Source organism: Salmo salar, chromosome ssa11 (assembly GCF_905237065.1).
Source record: "Salmo salar chromosome ssa11, Ssal_v3.1, whole genome shotgun sequence".
Classification (NCBI taxonomy): Eukaryota; Metazoa; Chordata; class Actinopteri; order Salmoniformes; family Salmonidae; genus Salmo; species Salmo salar.
The window spans coordinates 65,521,813-65,538,366 of NC_059452.1; the positions used below are offsets into that span (position 1 = coordinate 65,521,813).

Here is a 16,554-nt window from a genome sequence, read left to right on the forward strand (position 1 = left end):
ACTGTTTTGTTGTTGCATTTAACTGCCAAAAATGCTGTTACCTAGGTAATTCCTTTGTATGGTAGGTGACGTCATAGGTCAACATGTGAGAGAAGTCGGAGTTCAGGGATGATAAATGAGTTTCCCTCTAGTAATTACCAGTTGGAGTGGTGTTCAAGTGGATTTTTCCCAGTCGTATGTGGTACATACCAACTTCCCACTTGGTTATGAACACAGCATAAGTCAAGGTCAGAATACGGTGTAGACACACCCCCGCCACACCTCCATCTCTTTGACCACCACCCCAAAAGCGTGGCTTTTCCCCATGCGGAAGTTCAAGGACAGAATAGGCATTGAGAGAAAGTTGCATAAATGAACATGTACGTAACTCAGGTCAGAATTCCCCCCCTACACGAATTCCCCCGCTTCAAGAGTTCAATGTTATTTCAAGGAATAACGACATTGTTTTCTCTCCAAGAGCGCAAGACATCTAGAATATGCTGGACAAACATAAATTATTGTATTAGGTCTCTGAACATCAGGGCAGAGGTTACAAGAAGTTAGAATCCCCACTGCTGTCTTTGGTCAAAAAAAACATTTGTTTTGCCTAGTGTCCATCCTTGTCTATACTGCCACTCAGTGGTCATACCAGGGACTGGAGGCTCCAAGCCCTCTAGGTGTGTTTACACAGGCAGCTCAATTCAGATTTTTCTTTACACTAATTGGTCTTTTTACCAATCACATCAGATCTTTTCACATCAGATCTTTTTAGAGCTGAACTGATTGGTCAACAAATATCAGAATTTGGCTGCCTGTGTAAACACAGCCTAGGTTGCTCTCACAGGCCAGAATCCACTTCCCACTTCTCCTCTTATCGTATCTGATACACCTTTGATGTTTTCAGTCAATATGAAATGTTGAAACAAGTCTTTAGGGTGAAGATTAACTCCAGCCTACTTCTAGTACTGGCCACTATTTATGTCTCTTATCTCAGTTCTTTCAAGGCAATGAGGCAATGCAAATATGGATCTGACATGTCAAATTGTTCTTTGTGCTCATGTCAGTAATGAATTCAGAAAGAAAATCTATCATCAAAACATTGTATTGTCTCTATCAATTAAAACCAACATTCAGGTAGACCTATATATCACACCCAATGGGAAGGCGTGTGGACGACATAAGTAGTAACCTAGGGAGTAATATTTTCTTTCTTCCTACCCACGTTTTGGCATAGCCTCATCCTTCACCCTCCGTGAAAGAGACACCTGTAATCTCAAATCAGGTTTATGGATGCCTGAAATCCGTGGGAACATGCTATGGAAACCCCTATGGGAACCACCATGCTTTGGGCAGCACGTAGCCTCGTGGTTACAGTGTCGAGCCAGTAACTGAAAGGTTGGTATGAATACCTGAGCCAACAAGTTGAAAAATCTGTTGATGTGCCCTTGAGCAAGGCGCTTAACCCTATTTTTATCCAGGGGCGCCGTACTACTATGGCTGACCCTGTAAAACTACACTTTTAACTGCAACTGTATGTGACAATAAAACACCTATTTTTTTTATGTCATGTGGCACTCAAGATCAAAGTAACGGGTAACCTCAAGCGATCGTCTTTTCCCCTGGCAACCATGACAATAGTGTCCGGCACACCATACAAGATAGTTACAGATTTGAGCTCATTAGGCGTTCATTCCGTTCCCGTGATTCTGTTCGCTACGGCAATGGAAACTATGCAGCAGCCATCACTAGTGGTTATCTTTGCTGTTAGACTCGATGCTGTGACAGGAGGTCATTTAGATAATGCTTGAGCGAACGTCTTTATATTGGCCTGTTAGGTGAACACAAAACACAGCTTATCCACGTACAACATGTGTGGACAGAGACCTTGTGCCCTGCTCTAGGCCTTTCTATCGGACAGGAGATTGAGCTAGGCCTAATGGTCTTTAAGTAGCTCACTTTGATCTCATCAGCTCACTTTTCTCCAGGGTTATGTTTCTCATCCCAGTTCAATTGTTGACCCTATGGTTGACCCCTATAGATTGCTCTGGCTCATTCAACTTCAACATATTATGACGTCTATGGTAACGGAGTATATCAACCAATTACAGTGTCTGCTGGCAGTCGATCTGATAAGGTGGTCAATCTAACATCAGTTATTTTGCAAAGAGACCAGGAAAATGGCAGTTCAGAAGACATTTCTTAAGAAGGATTTGTAAATCCGGCCCCTGAATGTTTGGCAAGGTTATATTAGATCAAATATAATTTTTTACATGGACAGACTTAACACAATCATTTTCAAAGTGAGTTTATTGCTGTCAATATACATCATTTGAAAAATATATATGCCAAATCAATCATTTTATAAGTAACATACTCATTCATGTTAGTCTATAGAGATGAAGGAAATACCATAAGTCTTACATGTACTGTAGGTTTAATTGATCGTAATTATAGTTTTATTGCTTGAATCTTTTGTTCGACCACGTTTTACAATAAACTGCTCGACACCTGTATCTAAGTGCTTATTGAATATGAACCATATTCGTAGATAGAAATATTGCACCAAATGTGTCAACAAAATTAAAAACATACGTTTTTAATTAAATTAGCCCACTGAATCAACACATTTTACAGCAAAACATCCTAAAATTAGACTCATCCTAAAATTAGAATCCCAGAAAATGAATATACTGTACAGATGATTAACATTTGTCCCAGGACTGATTTAAGATGGGATGCTGGCATTATTTGGGATAGAAAACATGACATCAATAGTGACCCTGATTAAGAGTGTACCATCATATCAACATCCAACGCAGTCCTCTCACACTTCCGATACACCTACAAAACAATCTTGTTTGATTATACCACTCAAGATTACAACAAATATCATTTCGGTATTTTATCACTACAGTATCTTTTATAATTTATAAACCCAGTAAATCACTGAGACCACAAAATACATTTTGCCCAAGTGAATCATTTTACGCCTTAGTTTGTACACTGTATCTAAAAAATAAATTAAAAAAAGTTCTATAAAAGGGCTGCAGTGTATCCGTTTATCAGTAAAATGGCAGCTCTGAAATGTTGAAGAACCTCATCCCCAGGTTCAATTCCTGCTGAGCGGGTTGGCTCGTGGAAGAGATTAACTAAATGGTTTTGAATTCATATTTTCTCTTGGTATGGAACTCCGTGAAAAGCTGCAAACTATACACAGCATTAGGTTTTGCCCGAAATGCAACTGCAAGACACAAGGAACGTCAACATTGCATTGTCTCACAGTGATTATTCAATGATTGGTCAGTTCGTAATCAGTTTTAATATAATAAAAAAACAACACTAAATCATCACTTTGTTAAAAAAAAGGTAATAATACAAATGTCACTCCACAGACAACTGTAAAAATGCTGTCATCTCATTAACGGCTTAATAGTAAATACACTTAATTATTATTTGACTTATTCTCTCAGCAATATAATATACGTCACTGTTATTGCATTTTCATGTCATTTCAATATGATACAAATAAAAATCTCTTTAATGAATTAGTTACAGAGCAAAAGGAACACAGAAAGTGATTAGATAGGATCTCTATGCTGTGCCCTTTCATAAAAATATCTCAGTATGATGACAGATCATTGCATAATAATAATAATAATGTGTTCATCATACTGTACTTACAAATACCTGGCGCCTACATTAATTAAGTCAGAGGTAGGGCTACGAATACAAGTATATACATGTATTTCAATCCCTACTACAGATAATTGTGGTTGAAGTCCTCCTGTCTCTTATAAAGCTGATAGAAACAACAGACATTATTAGGAAAACAGTTCAATCAGAAAAGTTTCACACGCAATGGGAAGGAAAATACTCGAATCAACATTTTGAATCAAGAGCATTTATGCTTTTTTTTGTTGCATAGATAAGAGATTAAATAAATAATACAAGTGTGAAGGGATAAGAGAAAAGACAGAAGAATATTAATATACATGAACAAGAACACTATAATAGGCCTATGCTGGAAAGTAGGACATGAAAAAATAATGGGATTTGAAAGTTTGATCTGTTCTGGCCGGCAAAAATAGGGCAGTCCAGTTTAACGTCACGTCTCCATAAGATCTGTATAAGAAAGTATGTTGTACTTAATGATCTAAAAGGCATGTATTAGGAATACATAAAGCATTGCATTAGTTTGCGAATGCTTTATAAATCATGAATGCCTTACCCATGAATTAGCCACAAATGGCTAACAATGAACTTCAAAGTTTTCCTTGGTACAGAGCATTAGGCCGATTCCAAGCCAGCGGGAGCAGAAAATATTTTCCGGCTACGCTGGCGTGGAATCGGCCATTACCTTTTTTTATACAGCAAATGAAGAATCACATCTCCCCTATCACAAGGGTCCCTCCTATACTTCTCACTCTCAAAACAAAGAATTCGGTCCGTTTTTTTTTAAATAAAAAAAATATGTACTTAAGCAGGACATTAAAAGGAGGACTATACAACAGTGCTACAGTATAAAATAGGCTGCTGTAGGAGTCTGTGGTTACATTCACAATGACACCCTATTCCCTACCAGACCTGGGTTCAAATACATGTGTACTTGAGTATTTTCAAATACACAGCCCCAAACAAGTACTTTTATTTGAGTATTCAAATGGTTATATGCAACAACAAAAAACAAATAGTTGACCATTGTATTTGAAAGTATATTTTCATATAGCTGGGTTAAATGCATGGGAGTGTATTTCAGTCCATGTATTTTAGTATTTTCAAATACTTACCAAGTGTATTTCCAAATACATTCCAATATTCAACTGCTTGTTTTTTCAAATAAAGGTTTTCTGAATACATGTTTTGAAGAGTAATTGAAATACCTGAAATAGTATTTGAACCCAGGTCTGTTCCCTATATAGTGCACTGCTTTTGACCAGGGCCCTATGGGATTTCAGACGCACCCTGTGTTTTGTTGAGTAGTGGTGTGCAGGTAATGCTGCTGGTTCTGTTGGGTTGTTTGGACATTAGGACGGGTTGTTGTTAGACTAAAGGGACGTTTCAGAACCCGGAGCCTGTTTTTTCCAGAAGAAGCTTTTGTCCTCTTGCTCCAGTTCTATCCTAATCTGAGGCGCTGCTTTTTTTAATGGATTCAGACTGAAAGAGAAAGAAAGAGAGTGGAGGTGGAGACAGAGAGAAGTATGAGAGAGTGAACAACCAGGGACAACAAATGTTCAACATTAACATGACAATCTGTACTCTAGAATAGATTGTCACAACATGTGATATTGGTGTGAGTGTCTGTGGGTATAAAATAAGGCATGCAAGCAGGCACACTCACATAGTTACCTTGCAACAGTAATGGGCTTAAAGTAGCCCTCAGCATGCTGAGTGCGGGTCAAGGAAAGACGACGGGGGTCCTACGGGAGAAGACCAAATACACACAACATTAACATAATGTTTTAGCCACTTAAATATTCCCCAAAAATATTCTCCCAATTCAAGACAGGTATAGCAAAAGAGGAAAGTTAGAGCAAGCTTTGCAAAGCCAGGATGTTTCACAGTAGAAGCAGCTGTTAAAGACCGAGTGCAGTCAAAATGTGATTTTCCTGTGTACATACACTACCGGTCAAATGTTTTAGAACACCTACTCATTCAAGGATTTTTCTTTATTTTTACTATTTTCTACATTGTTAAATAATAGTGAAGACATCAAAACTATGAAATAACACATACGGAATCATGTTGTAACCAAAAAATTGTTCAACAAATCAAAATACCCTTTGCCTTTGACAGCTTTGCACACTCTTGGCATTCTCTCAACCAGCTTCATGAGGTAGTCACCTGGAATGCATTTCATTTAACAGGTATGCCTTCTTAAAAGTTCATTTGTGGAATTTCATTCCTTCTTAATGCGTTTGAGCCAATCAATTGTGTTGTGACAAGGTAGGGGGGGTTACAGAAGATAGCCCTATTTGGTAAAAGACCAAGTCCATTTTATGGCAAGAACAGCTGAAATGATGAAAGAGAAACGACAGTCCATCATTACTTTAAGACATGAAGGTCAGTCAATACAGAACATTTCTTCAAGTGCAGTCGCAAAAACCATCAAGCGCTATGATGAAACTGGCTCTCATGAGGACCGCCACCGGAATGGAAGACCCAGAGTTACCTCTGCTGCAGAGGATAAGTTCATTAGAGTTACCAGCCTCAGAAATTGCAGGCCAAATAAATGCTTCACAGAGTTCAAGAAACAGACACATCTCAACATCAACTGTTCAGAGGAGACTGTGTGAATCAGGCCTTCGTGGTCGAATTGCTTCAAAGAAACCACTACTAAAGGACACCAATAATAAGAAGAGACTTGCTTGGGCCAAGAAACACGAGCAATGGACTTTAGACTGATGGAAATTTGTCCTTTGGCGTGGAGTCCAAATTGGAGATTTTTGGTTCCAACTGCCGTTTCTTTGTGAGACACGGTGTGGGTGAATGGATGATATCCACATGTGTATTTCCCACCGTTAAGCATGGAGGAAGTGTTATGGTGTGGGTGTGCTTTGCTGGTGACACTGTCTGTGATTTATTTAGAATTCAAGGCACACTTAAACAGCATGGCTACCACAGCATTCTGCACCGATATGCCATCCCATCTGGTTTGTGCTTAGTGGGACTATCATTTGTTTATCAACAGGACAATGACCCAGCACACCTCCAGGCTGTGTAAGGGCTATTTGACCAAGAAGGATAGTGATGGAGTGCTGCATCAGATGACCTGGCCTCCACAATCCCCCGACCTCAACCAAATTGAGATGGTTTGGGATGAGTCAGACCGCAGACTTAAGGAAAAGCAGCCAACAAGTGCTCAGCATTTGTGGGAACTCCTTCACAACTGTTGGAAAAGCATTCCAGGTGAAGCTGGTTGTGAGAATGCCAAGAATGTGCAAAGCTGTCACCAAGGCAAAGGGTGGCTATTTGAAGATTACTACATGATTCCATGTGTGTTATTTTATAGTTTCGATGTCTTCACTATTATTCTTCAATGGAGAAAATAGTAAAAATAAAGAAAAACCTTTGAATGAGTAGGTGTTCTAAAACTTTTGACTGGTAGTGTATATTTCCACACTGAGATTGAAATAATACTGTGAAATTGTGAACATTATGATAATGCCCATTCAGTGTAAGAGCTGTTTGAAAATATGGCCTGATTTGGTGGGATGGAGTTTTGGCCTTCCATGGTGACATCACCATGTGGTAAATGATTTAGTAGACCAATAAGAAAGAGAGTTCCAAACCTCTCTGCCAATAACAGCACATTTTCAGTTTTCCACTACCCACGCAGACAGTGCTAGAAAAATTACTGCGAAATTCTTGTTTTTTATTTTCCTTGTTGACTTTTTTAATTGAAAACAATCACATTAAGGTGCTTAATCAAAAGAATTTGATTTTGAGATAAAAAATGGCTGCATTGGACCTTTAATTAAGCATTCGAAAGCAGCTGAAAATAACAGTAAGAAAGAAATGGAAAAGTAAGGTCATCTGCATTAGTTTCTCTAAATAAAGCTGGATGTCTGCAAAGCCAGAGAAAAGCATGAGATCTGATGAAGACCCAAAGATGAGGTTAGTGCTTTGTGGAGAGAGAGGGAGGGAGGGAGATTGATTTTCAATTGGGCATAATTCGTTAGTAGGCTGACCGGAGGAGTACGCTCTGTTACGTGATTACCTAGTTCGGCAGAGGATGCACAAGAGTATTCTCCTAGCAGCAAGTGCGGAAGTGTTTTAAAATCCACCACATCCCCTTTGAATCAGCTGTTGTTTTCTCAAAGGGGAAAAGCATGCCAACATTTAAAAACCATACGCCACCTATCCTTTTTTCTATAAAATGTCTTGCACAACTAGCTAAATTTGTTTTTAGCACTTTACACATTTGTTGTGTTTCCATGTTTCCTCTCCTTGCCTCCACTCCCTCGATGGAAAACAGGACGCGAGGAGTCGAGCAAAACCAAATAAGATTCTCCCAGAGGAAAAGAAGGAAAGCGGGCAAGAAGCTAAGAGAGAAACAATTCCAAGAAGGCATTAGCAGCACTCAGTAAGTAAGTAAGCCCTTTGCGGTTGTGGGTAAGAGACCCCACGCAATCCTGTTGTACTCACTGTCTGAGGTCTTATCCTTATTCCCCAACATGGGCTCCGTCTCCATTATATCCATGGAGATTTTAATACTGGGGACATTGTCATTGTAGGGGTACTCAGAGGGCTGGAGGGAGAGACAATAACAATGGCTATTTTTTTTGCATATTGGCAACTAATTAACATATTGGCAACTAATTAATTGGGTCGTATTAATTTGGGCACACAGTCGCAAAAAATCATTTTGCGATGGAAAACCAAAACGTGTTTCTCATTGGACAATTTCAGGTAGTCCTTGCCTGTTTCATTGCGCTTTACTTCTGTTGGGTAAATAATGAATACGACCCATGTGTTTACAGTAATGGTGTCTAGTGGCGCTTGTCTTAAAGTATCCCAAAGAAACAAACAAGTACTTCATACTGTCATTCGTGATGTGTTATTAACGATTTTACAATGTAGTTTCTATACAAATACCTGGTCATTTCTGTACGGTAAGTCTGTGGAAATGACAGTGCTCAGACAGACAGAGTATTCATTTCAGAGAGATGGTATTGGACAGAGGGTGAACACAGGTGACAAAATTGAGGATAGGAGAAGTGGTGAACTTTTAGGAGGGACGACAGGTCATGAGTTAAGGGTGTCAGTGTTCTACAAAAAGTAACATAATAGTGCTACATTAGTACTATTACTACTATTATCATCATCACAAAGGTAGAACCCGTGGGAAAAACACATTCAATTAAACAGACTGATCCGCTTCCAATAAAAAGCCTCAAAATGACGTACAAAATCGATTTCACTGTCGATGCTTCCTTTCTTCTGTTTCTTCTTCCTCTTCTCGTCCTCCTTCTTCTTCTTGTCTTTCTCCGGGATGACGTCGTCCAGGTAGCTGAGGTCGTGCTGGGAGAAGATGTAGTCCATGGCCCTTCTGACCGCCACCAGGGCCAAGATCTGGAGAGACAGACACAGACACACATCAATGGAGATAGATAATGGTTCTACTATATACTGTGTTGGTGGGTATATGGCTGGGTTCATTGTACAGTATGTGTGTTTGTGTCAGCTAGTAACGGATTCCACACTGTGAGTGGATGTGTCACAACCGTATTTTACCCATCTGTATGTGTAGGAATGGTTTATTATTGGTTAATTGGTACATTTCATCTTGTGGGTGTACTTACTTGCATGTTTCTGTGTATGTCTGACTGTTGCACACATACCTGTGAGTGTGTGTCTGTGCGTGCGTGTGTGTGCGTGCGTGTGCGTGCGTGTGCGTGTGTGCGTGCGTGTGTGTGCGTGCGTGTGCGTGTGTGTGTGTGTGTGTGTGTGTGTGTGGGTTGCATGCGTATGGCTCACCATGACGGGGAAGATGATGGCAGCGACGGTGGACTTAAGGACCCAGAGGAGGGCGAGACAGAGGGCCTGTATGAAGGTAAACAGGTGGATGCGACGCTGGGGAACGTGGCGCAGGTAGATCAGGTCAGGCTGGTGCTTGGCAGGCATCAGGAGAAGCTGCAGGCGATCCATGAACTGAAGGACAGACAGTCGCACAGAAGTAAGGCCAGGATACATGGGCTGGGGGTGCGACTGGCATCACAGACACTATTGTTGATGGACTAACATAACTAACAGGCACAGAGATTCACATTGCATTTTGACTCGGTGTTCTCTGACTGACAGTTGTACAGAGTTAAGGCCCAGATACATGGAAGCGACTGGTGTACCAGGTTGGTTAGCGGCAGTTAATAGCACTAACAGGCCTAACATTTCAGACTTCATTTTGGGTCAGAGCCACTCACCTGGACACCGTTGAGAGATGCCACGCCCATGTAGAGGAACACGCCATAGAGCACAGGCATAGGGATGAACTGGGGAGACAGAACAGGACTGGGTGAATGAGACAAAGGAAGTAATAGAGGCTGTTTTCCATAGAAATACAATCAGCAAACATGTTCCTTCCTTTTTACATTTTTTAGGGCTGATATGAAGACGTCTTATCAAAAAAGAGGGTTAGGGTTAACCCTGTTTTCAATAACAACAGTGCTAACTTTTGATTACATGTTGTTTTGTTCGCTCTCAAATAAATGAATAAATGTTGTACTTTTTACCCCTTTTTCTCCCTAATTGGTAGTTCCAGTCTTGTCCCATCGCTGCAACTCCCATACAGACTTGGGAGAGGCGAAGGTCGAGAGCCATGCATCCTCCGAAACATGACCCTGCCAAGCTGCACTGCTCCTTGACACACTGCTTGCTTAACCCGGAAGCCAGCCGCACCAAAACAACACCGTACAGCTGGTGACCGAAGTCAGCGTGCATGCCCGCCACAAGGAGTGGGACAAGTACATCCCGGCCAGCCAAGCCCTCCCCTAACCCGGACGACGCTGGGCCAATTGTGTGCCGCCACATGGGCAGCACACGGTTGCGACCGGCTGCGACACAGCCTGGGATCGAACACGGGTCTGTAGTGACGCCTTAGACTGCTGCGCCACTCGGGAGTCCCCCTCGTTAACCTTTTTTGTGTCTTCAGCTCCCACTTAATTAGATGTTGTAGAACAAAACAAAACACTAATTTATTCTGAATAGGTGATCAATGAGTTTACAGTCGAACCCCCCCCACACACACACACACACACACACACACACACACACACACACACTAAATGGCTCGGGGAGCTAAGGGATGTGAAGAGACTACAGTAGACTACACTAGAAAAGACACCATCTCAGAGATGGAGATGTGACTACTCTAAACGGTCCACAAGGGGGAGGACCATTCCCACTCACAGCACTGTAAAGTTATTTACGATGGTCAGATTAAGGAGAGAACAGGAAACCGGAGAAGTCATAGTCACTGAGCTGCAACCTGACCCTAAGCCCTGATGATGAACATGCTTATTTCACATCACATCACCTCAACAAGGCCCCTCACTAATTGGATGACCACAATAATTCACATTATTTACAATTGGAATGAGTGATGGGATTTCCCACTAAAAGGGGAGGACAGTAATCCAGTAAATTGAGAATAGAAAAGTTAGATTTAAAGGAATGAACAGGTAGATTTTTGGTCCTGTGTGGCTCAGCTAGTGGCAGGATTGTGGGTTTGATTCCAGCTAAGGCCACTCATATGAAAAGTGTTTGCTAAATGGCATATATTATTGTAGATTTAAAGGGAATAAATGAGATGGATTTAGGGAATGGACAGGTACATTGAAAGGTAAAGAGGCGGTAGAGTTAAAGGGAATTGGGGAATGAACACGTGTATGAAGCGCTACCTTGAGGATGGGAGCCATGAAGACAGACAGTCCGGTCAGAACGAAGACAATGACACCGGTCACTCTCTGCTCCCTGCGGTAAGAAGGGATAGTTCATCCCACATCACACACTGCACATCACATCAACCACAGTCAATTTTCTAACCTTCCTGTCCAAACTATTGACCACTGTTCTGATGTGACATTCAACTAACTTCACCGTGTTCACGTACTGCTACGAGATTGTAAAATGTATTCTGTTCAAACAAAAACAAAACGTGACTGTGTGGGAATGGCAACAAAGTGAAACTCAAGTCCATTGTACTGTAAGCTACATGTAAAGGAGCCAGGAGTCTTTCTGCTCTGATAGCTCTCTTCGCTTCACTGACTCTTTCTCCATTCCTCCCTTCTCACCTCCCTCCCTCCCCTCCCTGCTCACCCACCTGACACCCAGGAACTTGGGCTGCTCCCCAGGAGCCGAGCACTGGGTCTCCATCTTCAGAGAGTCGATGTGGGCGATGGAGATGACAGTGGCAGCCACGTACCAGGGCAGGCCCATGAAGGAACACACAATGAGTAGTACTGCTACCCAGAACAGGTCCAAGTGGTAGCCTGCCCCTTTCTGTGTGGAGGAGGAAAGAGAGAAGAGAAGGAAATGGAGAGGTGTGTGTCAGTAACCACTAACCACAAGGAATCAAATGAGTTGCCATTGACTTAACATCCAATACAAAGTGTGGCCGCCCCTCTGTTCTTTTCCAGTTCATTATCCTTATCTTAAGATACACTACATCACCAAAAGTATGTGGACACCCCTTCAAATTAGTGGATTCGGCTATTTCAGTCACACCCGTTGCAGACAGGTGTATAAAATCGAGCACACAGCCATGCAATCTACATAGACAAACATTGCCAGTAGAATGGCCCGTAGTGAAGAGCTCAGTGAATTTTAATGTGGCACCATCATAGGATGCTACCTTTCCTACAAGTCAGTTCATCAAATTTCTGCCCTGCTAGAGCTGCCCCGGTCAACTGTAAGTGCTGTTATTGTGAAGTGGAAACATGCTGAAGCGCGTAGCGTGTACAAATCGTCTGTCCTCGGTTGCAACACTCACTACCGAGTTCCAAACTGCCTCTGGAAGCAACGTCAGCACAATAACTGATTGTCGGGAGCTTCATGAAATGGGTTTCCATGGCCGAGCAGCCGCACACAAGCCTAAGATCACCATGCGCAATGCCAAGTGTCGGCTGGAGTGGTGTAAAGCTCACTGCCATTGGACTCAGTGGAAACACGTTCTCTGGAGTGATGAATCCCGCTTCACCATCTGACAGTCCGATGGATGAATCTGGGTTTGGCAGGTGCCAGGAGAACACTACCTGCCCCAATGCATAGTGTCAACTGTAAAATTTGGTGGAGGAGGAATAATTGTCTCGGGCTGTTTTTCACGGTTCGCACTAGGCCTTTTAGTTCCAGTGAAAGGAAATCTTAACTCTACAGCATACAGTAACATTCAAGACGATTCTGTGCTTCCAACTTTGTGGCAACAGTTTGGGGAAGGCCCTTTCCTGTTTCAGCATGACAATGCCCCCGTGCACAAAGCAAGGTCCATACAGAAATGTTTTGTCGAGATCGGTGTGGAAGAACTTGACTTGCCTGCACAGACCTGACCTCAAACCCATCGAACACCTTTGAGAGCAATTGGAACGCCGACTGCGAGCCAGGCCTAATCGCCCAACATCAGTGCCCGACCTCACTAATGCTCTTGTGGCTGAATGGTAGCAAGTCCCCGCAGCAATGTTCCAACATCTAGTGGAAAGCCTTCCCAGAAGAGTGGAGGCTGTTATAGCAGCAAAGGGGGACCAACCTCATATTAATGCCCATGATTTTGGAATGAGATGTTCGACGAGCAGGTGTCCACATACATGTGGTGTATTAAGTCATTATCTTATCTATTCTCTTTACCCCTCTGACCGAGTGCCCCTTCATCCCTCCACTTCTACCCCTCCGCCCCTCTCTCCCTTTCGCCCTCCATCCCCCCGCTCCTCACCTTGAGTTTGTGCTCCTTTCTGTTGACGATGACAGCGGTGATCTGCTGGTCCATGAACACCAGGATGGTGACCAGGAGAGCAGGGAGGGCTGCAGCCAGATACACCCACCACGGGTTCCCTCCGAACGGGGGCACGAACCAGCCACGGTTGGGGCTGGTGGGCTGGGGACCAGGAGCAGAGAGACACAGCCAGTCAGATAAATATTGTAGACCAGGGTTGATTTAAAAGACACAGGACAACAGACTCTCTCACACTTCATCCTTACCAAGCTAACATGGTCATTGTTTCAGGGTGTTCTTAGAAATGTCATTTTGTTGTTAGGAGTTTGTCATGACTCAATGTAAAATGTGATATGGTTGCCCTGACAATATATGAAACATTTCCTCTCATTGAAAAAAATTCAACCTCATGGAAACAGAATGTCCTTATTCTGCTGTACTTTGAGTTAGAGTCTAAAAGTCCTGGAGAGGTACATCATTACACGACAAAGAAAACACTCCGAAATTAGTCTGCAGCCGCACAAAGCTGTGTCTGTACCTGCAACTATAAGGACCTCAGTGTTCTCCCCATGTCCTATAATCACCTTGTATTTCATGCACGCACCCTCCCCACACCCCCTCTTACCCTTCCTCACCCCACCCCCAACCTCACATTTCCCCTCTTCCTCCACATCACCCTTGCCCCATTCAACCTCACCCCTTCCTCACCCCCACTCCCTCCACCATTCGGCTCCAGTGAGGTAAGGTAAACTGAGGTAAGCTAATAATCTCAGTGACAGGCTCTGTATCAGAGTTTCAGGTTATATCTGCTCTCCCTCCTTGGCAGTAGTACACAACCAGGTAATGATTATACAAGACTTTAAGACAAGGATTACAAAGACTTTATGTCTGCCTAAGAAAATGCAGCATTGTTCAGGCGGAGATCTGACTGATACACCTGTCCCTCTTGAGTAACTCTAGAAAATGATATTGTTTCAATATATAAATCAAAATCTAGACCAGAGTGTGCTACATACACCTTTGCTTAAACTTAAATATAAAGCATCATCACTAAAAATGAATCCAGGTGTGAACTTGTGCACTATACAAAACAAGAACAGGGGATATAGTGGACCATATACAAAGCCAACGTTTCTGCACAAGGCCTTTCTCGATACCACGGACATCCACCCTGGTACTCACCTTGAATTCAGTTGGCACGATGAGCTTGGGTGTGTCCACTCCGACCAAGGCATCCACACCACAGAAGATGACAATAGCCAGGATGATGGCAAAATCACTGATCAGTTTCCTAACCTGCGGGTACAATAGGGAGGCACAATCGTGTTTGGCAAGGCTTTTGGCTGAGGCAATACAGTAAGACCTACCCTTTTTCGTCACACAAAAATATGTTTGCGAGGGTGGAGCAGAATGTTCTCCAACTAAGCCATTGTGACCAATGTAGTTTCATTGAGTGCAGGTATTTAGCCAAAGCGTTATGGGGGGGGGGGGGGAAAATAGTTACAATAAGGCTAAACAAAATGTTCCAATTATCTCAGAATTCACATTCATCTCACTGTACATGTTGTATATTTAGATTACTGTTACCGTATTGCTCCATATATTTGAGCCATGTTTCCAAACATTGAAACCCCTTATTGTAAATAGGCTACTGGACTCATGTTGTGCACAGTATGTAATGGAGGTGCCCCACCCTCCCTTCTCTCCCTCCGATCCCTCCCCCCTTCCCTCCTTCCCACAGTGCGGTAAATTAGTGGATATTTGAACGTCTACAGCAGTGCTTGACTTGGTCTATAATAAGTGCCGGTACTCATTTTGGGTGCCGGTTCTGTTTATATTTAGGTGCAGGAACTGCACAAAACTTTGGAGCTAATAGTTTATGAGGAAGCAGTAGAAAATGAGTGGTGCAGGTACTCAGTACTGCTGAGCTCCTGCTCAAGTCAAGCACTGGTCTACGGTCCTGCCTAGGGTCTGAGCCAGCAATGCAGGACAATGAGACAGATAAAGCAGTTGACAGAGAGAGTAGTGAGGAGCAGGGTAAAGTGAGCCTTGCTCTGGGCCTGTATTTTAAAAAAAAGTGCTGATCTAATCATTATGATCTGCCTATATAAACACTCCTACTCTAAGGCCCCGGAGTCTAGAGAGGACTCTTGGCCGGCTTAACACTACTAATGTAATGACTGTGTGTGAATGAATTAGGACAAGAGGATGGGGCCCTCCTCCACTGGGAAATACAGAGATGAGTACTGCCCATAGTGTATACCAGGCAGTTCATCCACTGGTGTTTTGTTTATATTTAAGGATACAGATACACTGAAGAGTAAACGTAGTGTTAGTGTATGCCCACACTAACACATAGACTTACACTTTAGTACATCCCATTGCTTACAGCACAGCACCTTGCACAGTGTCAGTGGTCGACATCTGACATTCCTGCTAAGACTCTCATTGACATCTGAGCCTATCGACTAACCTGAGGATGTCACAGCAAGAAGGGGGAGCAAGGGGGTTTATAGTGATTTGCTGTACATCATGATAAGAGTATGTTTGCGGAGCTGGAGCGGAGCGGGCCCAATTTGACTGGAGCGAGATTCCCAAAGGCTGGAGTGTCAGTCTTCTTGCCCACCCCAATTTTGCTCCAGTAGAGCTCACTCGAGCTCAGGGCATGCCTGGCCCAGCATCCATTTGTAGTCTACTTGTGTGCTGCTATAGCCCCTTGCTTTACTCGTTGAGTTTGCTAAATATTTTCATAACGAAACTGATCAAACAGGTGCAAAAATCAAGGTGACTTACAAAGATGAGGACCAAGAGCAAGAAAGGGTGATGTAGTGTAGTGTCCACAACTAAAGAACTATTGTGGAATCTGAAAATACACATATCCCAAAAGCATGGTGGTGTACTTACTACGTGCACATGCTAAAAGAAAGGAAGTAGGTGGGTAGCTAACTAAGTGTGTCATGGTAGCAAAGTATTTATAAACTAAAAATCAGATCTCTTAAAAAGTTGTATCTATACAATAATAGACTTTGGCTCAATATGCCTGGCATATTCCCACTTTCAAGGAGCTTTCAGTTTTGTTTGGGTTATTTTGCTTAAAAACCTTTAGGCCTACCTATACAAAAACGTTTTTTTTTTAAAAACAACTCTGCATCTCT

The 16,554-nt window shown here is 42.6% G+C and overlaps 1 protein-coding gene across 2 annotated transcripts in view; it reads right to left on the reverse strand.

Moving 5' to 3' along the window:
- Positions 1-2,268: 2,268 nt before the first annotated feature.
- The window catches only part of LOC106562935 (electrogenic sodium bicarbonate cotransporter 1), a 69,267-nt gene continuing 54,981 nt past the window's right edge, over positions 2,269-16,554 (reverse strand). Inside the window, exons 17-26 of one of the 2 annotated variants that reach the window (XM_045689855.1) lie at positions 14,582-14,695; positions 13,400-13,561; positions 11,798-11,976; positions 11,376-11,448; positions 9,900-9,968; positions 9,457-9,630; positions 8,887-9,051; positions 8,125-8,227; positions 5,318-5,396; positions 2,269-5,133 (exon numbers count right to left, since the gene is read on the reverse strand). In XM_045689855.1, coding sequence (XP_045545811.1) covers positions 5,356-5,396; positions 8,125-8,227; positions 8,887-9,051; positions 9,457-9,630; positions 9,900-9,968; positions 11,376-11,448; positions 11,798-11,976; positions 13,400-13,561; positions 14,582-14,695 — 1,080 coding nt within the window. In that variant the 3' untranslated portion in view covers positions 2,269-5,133; positions 5,318-5,355. The remainder of the gene's footprint in view (positions 5,134-5,317; positions 5,397-8,124; positions 8,228-8,886; positions 9,052-9,456; positions 9,631-9,899; positions 9,969-11,375; positions 11,449-11,797; positions 11,977-13,399; positions 13,562-14,581; positions 14,696-16,554) is intronic. The other variant, XM_045689854.1, reaches the window with a different exon arrangement.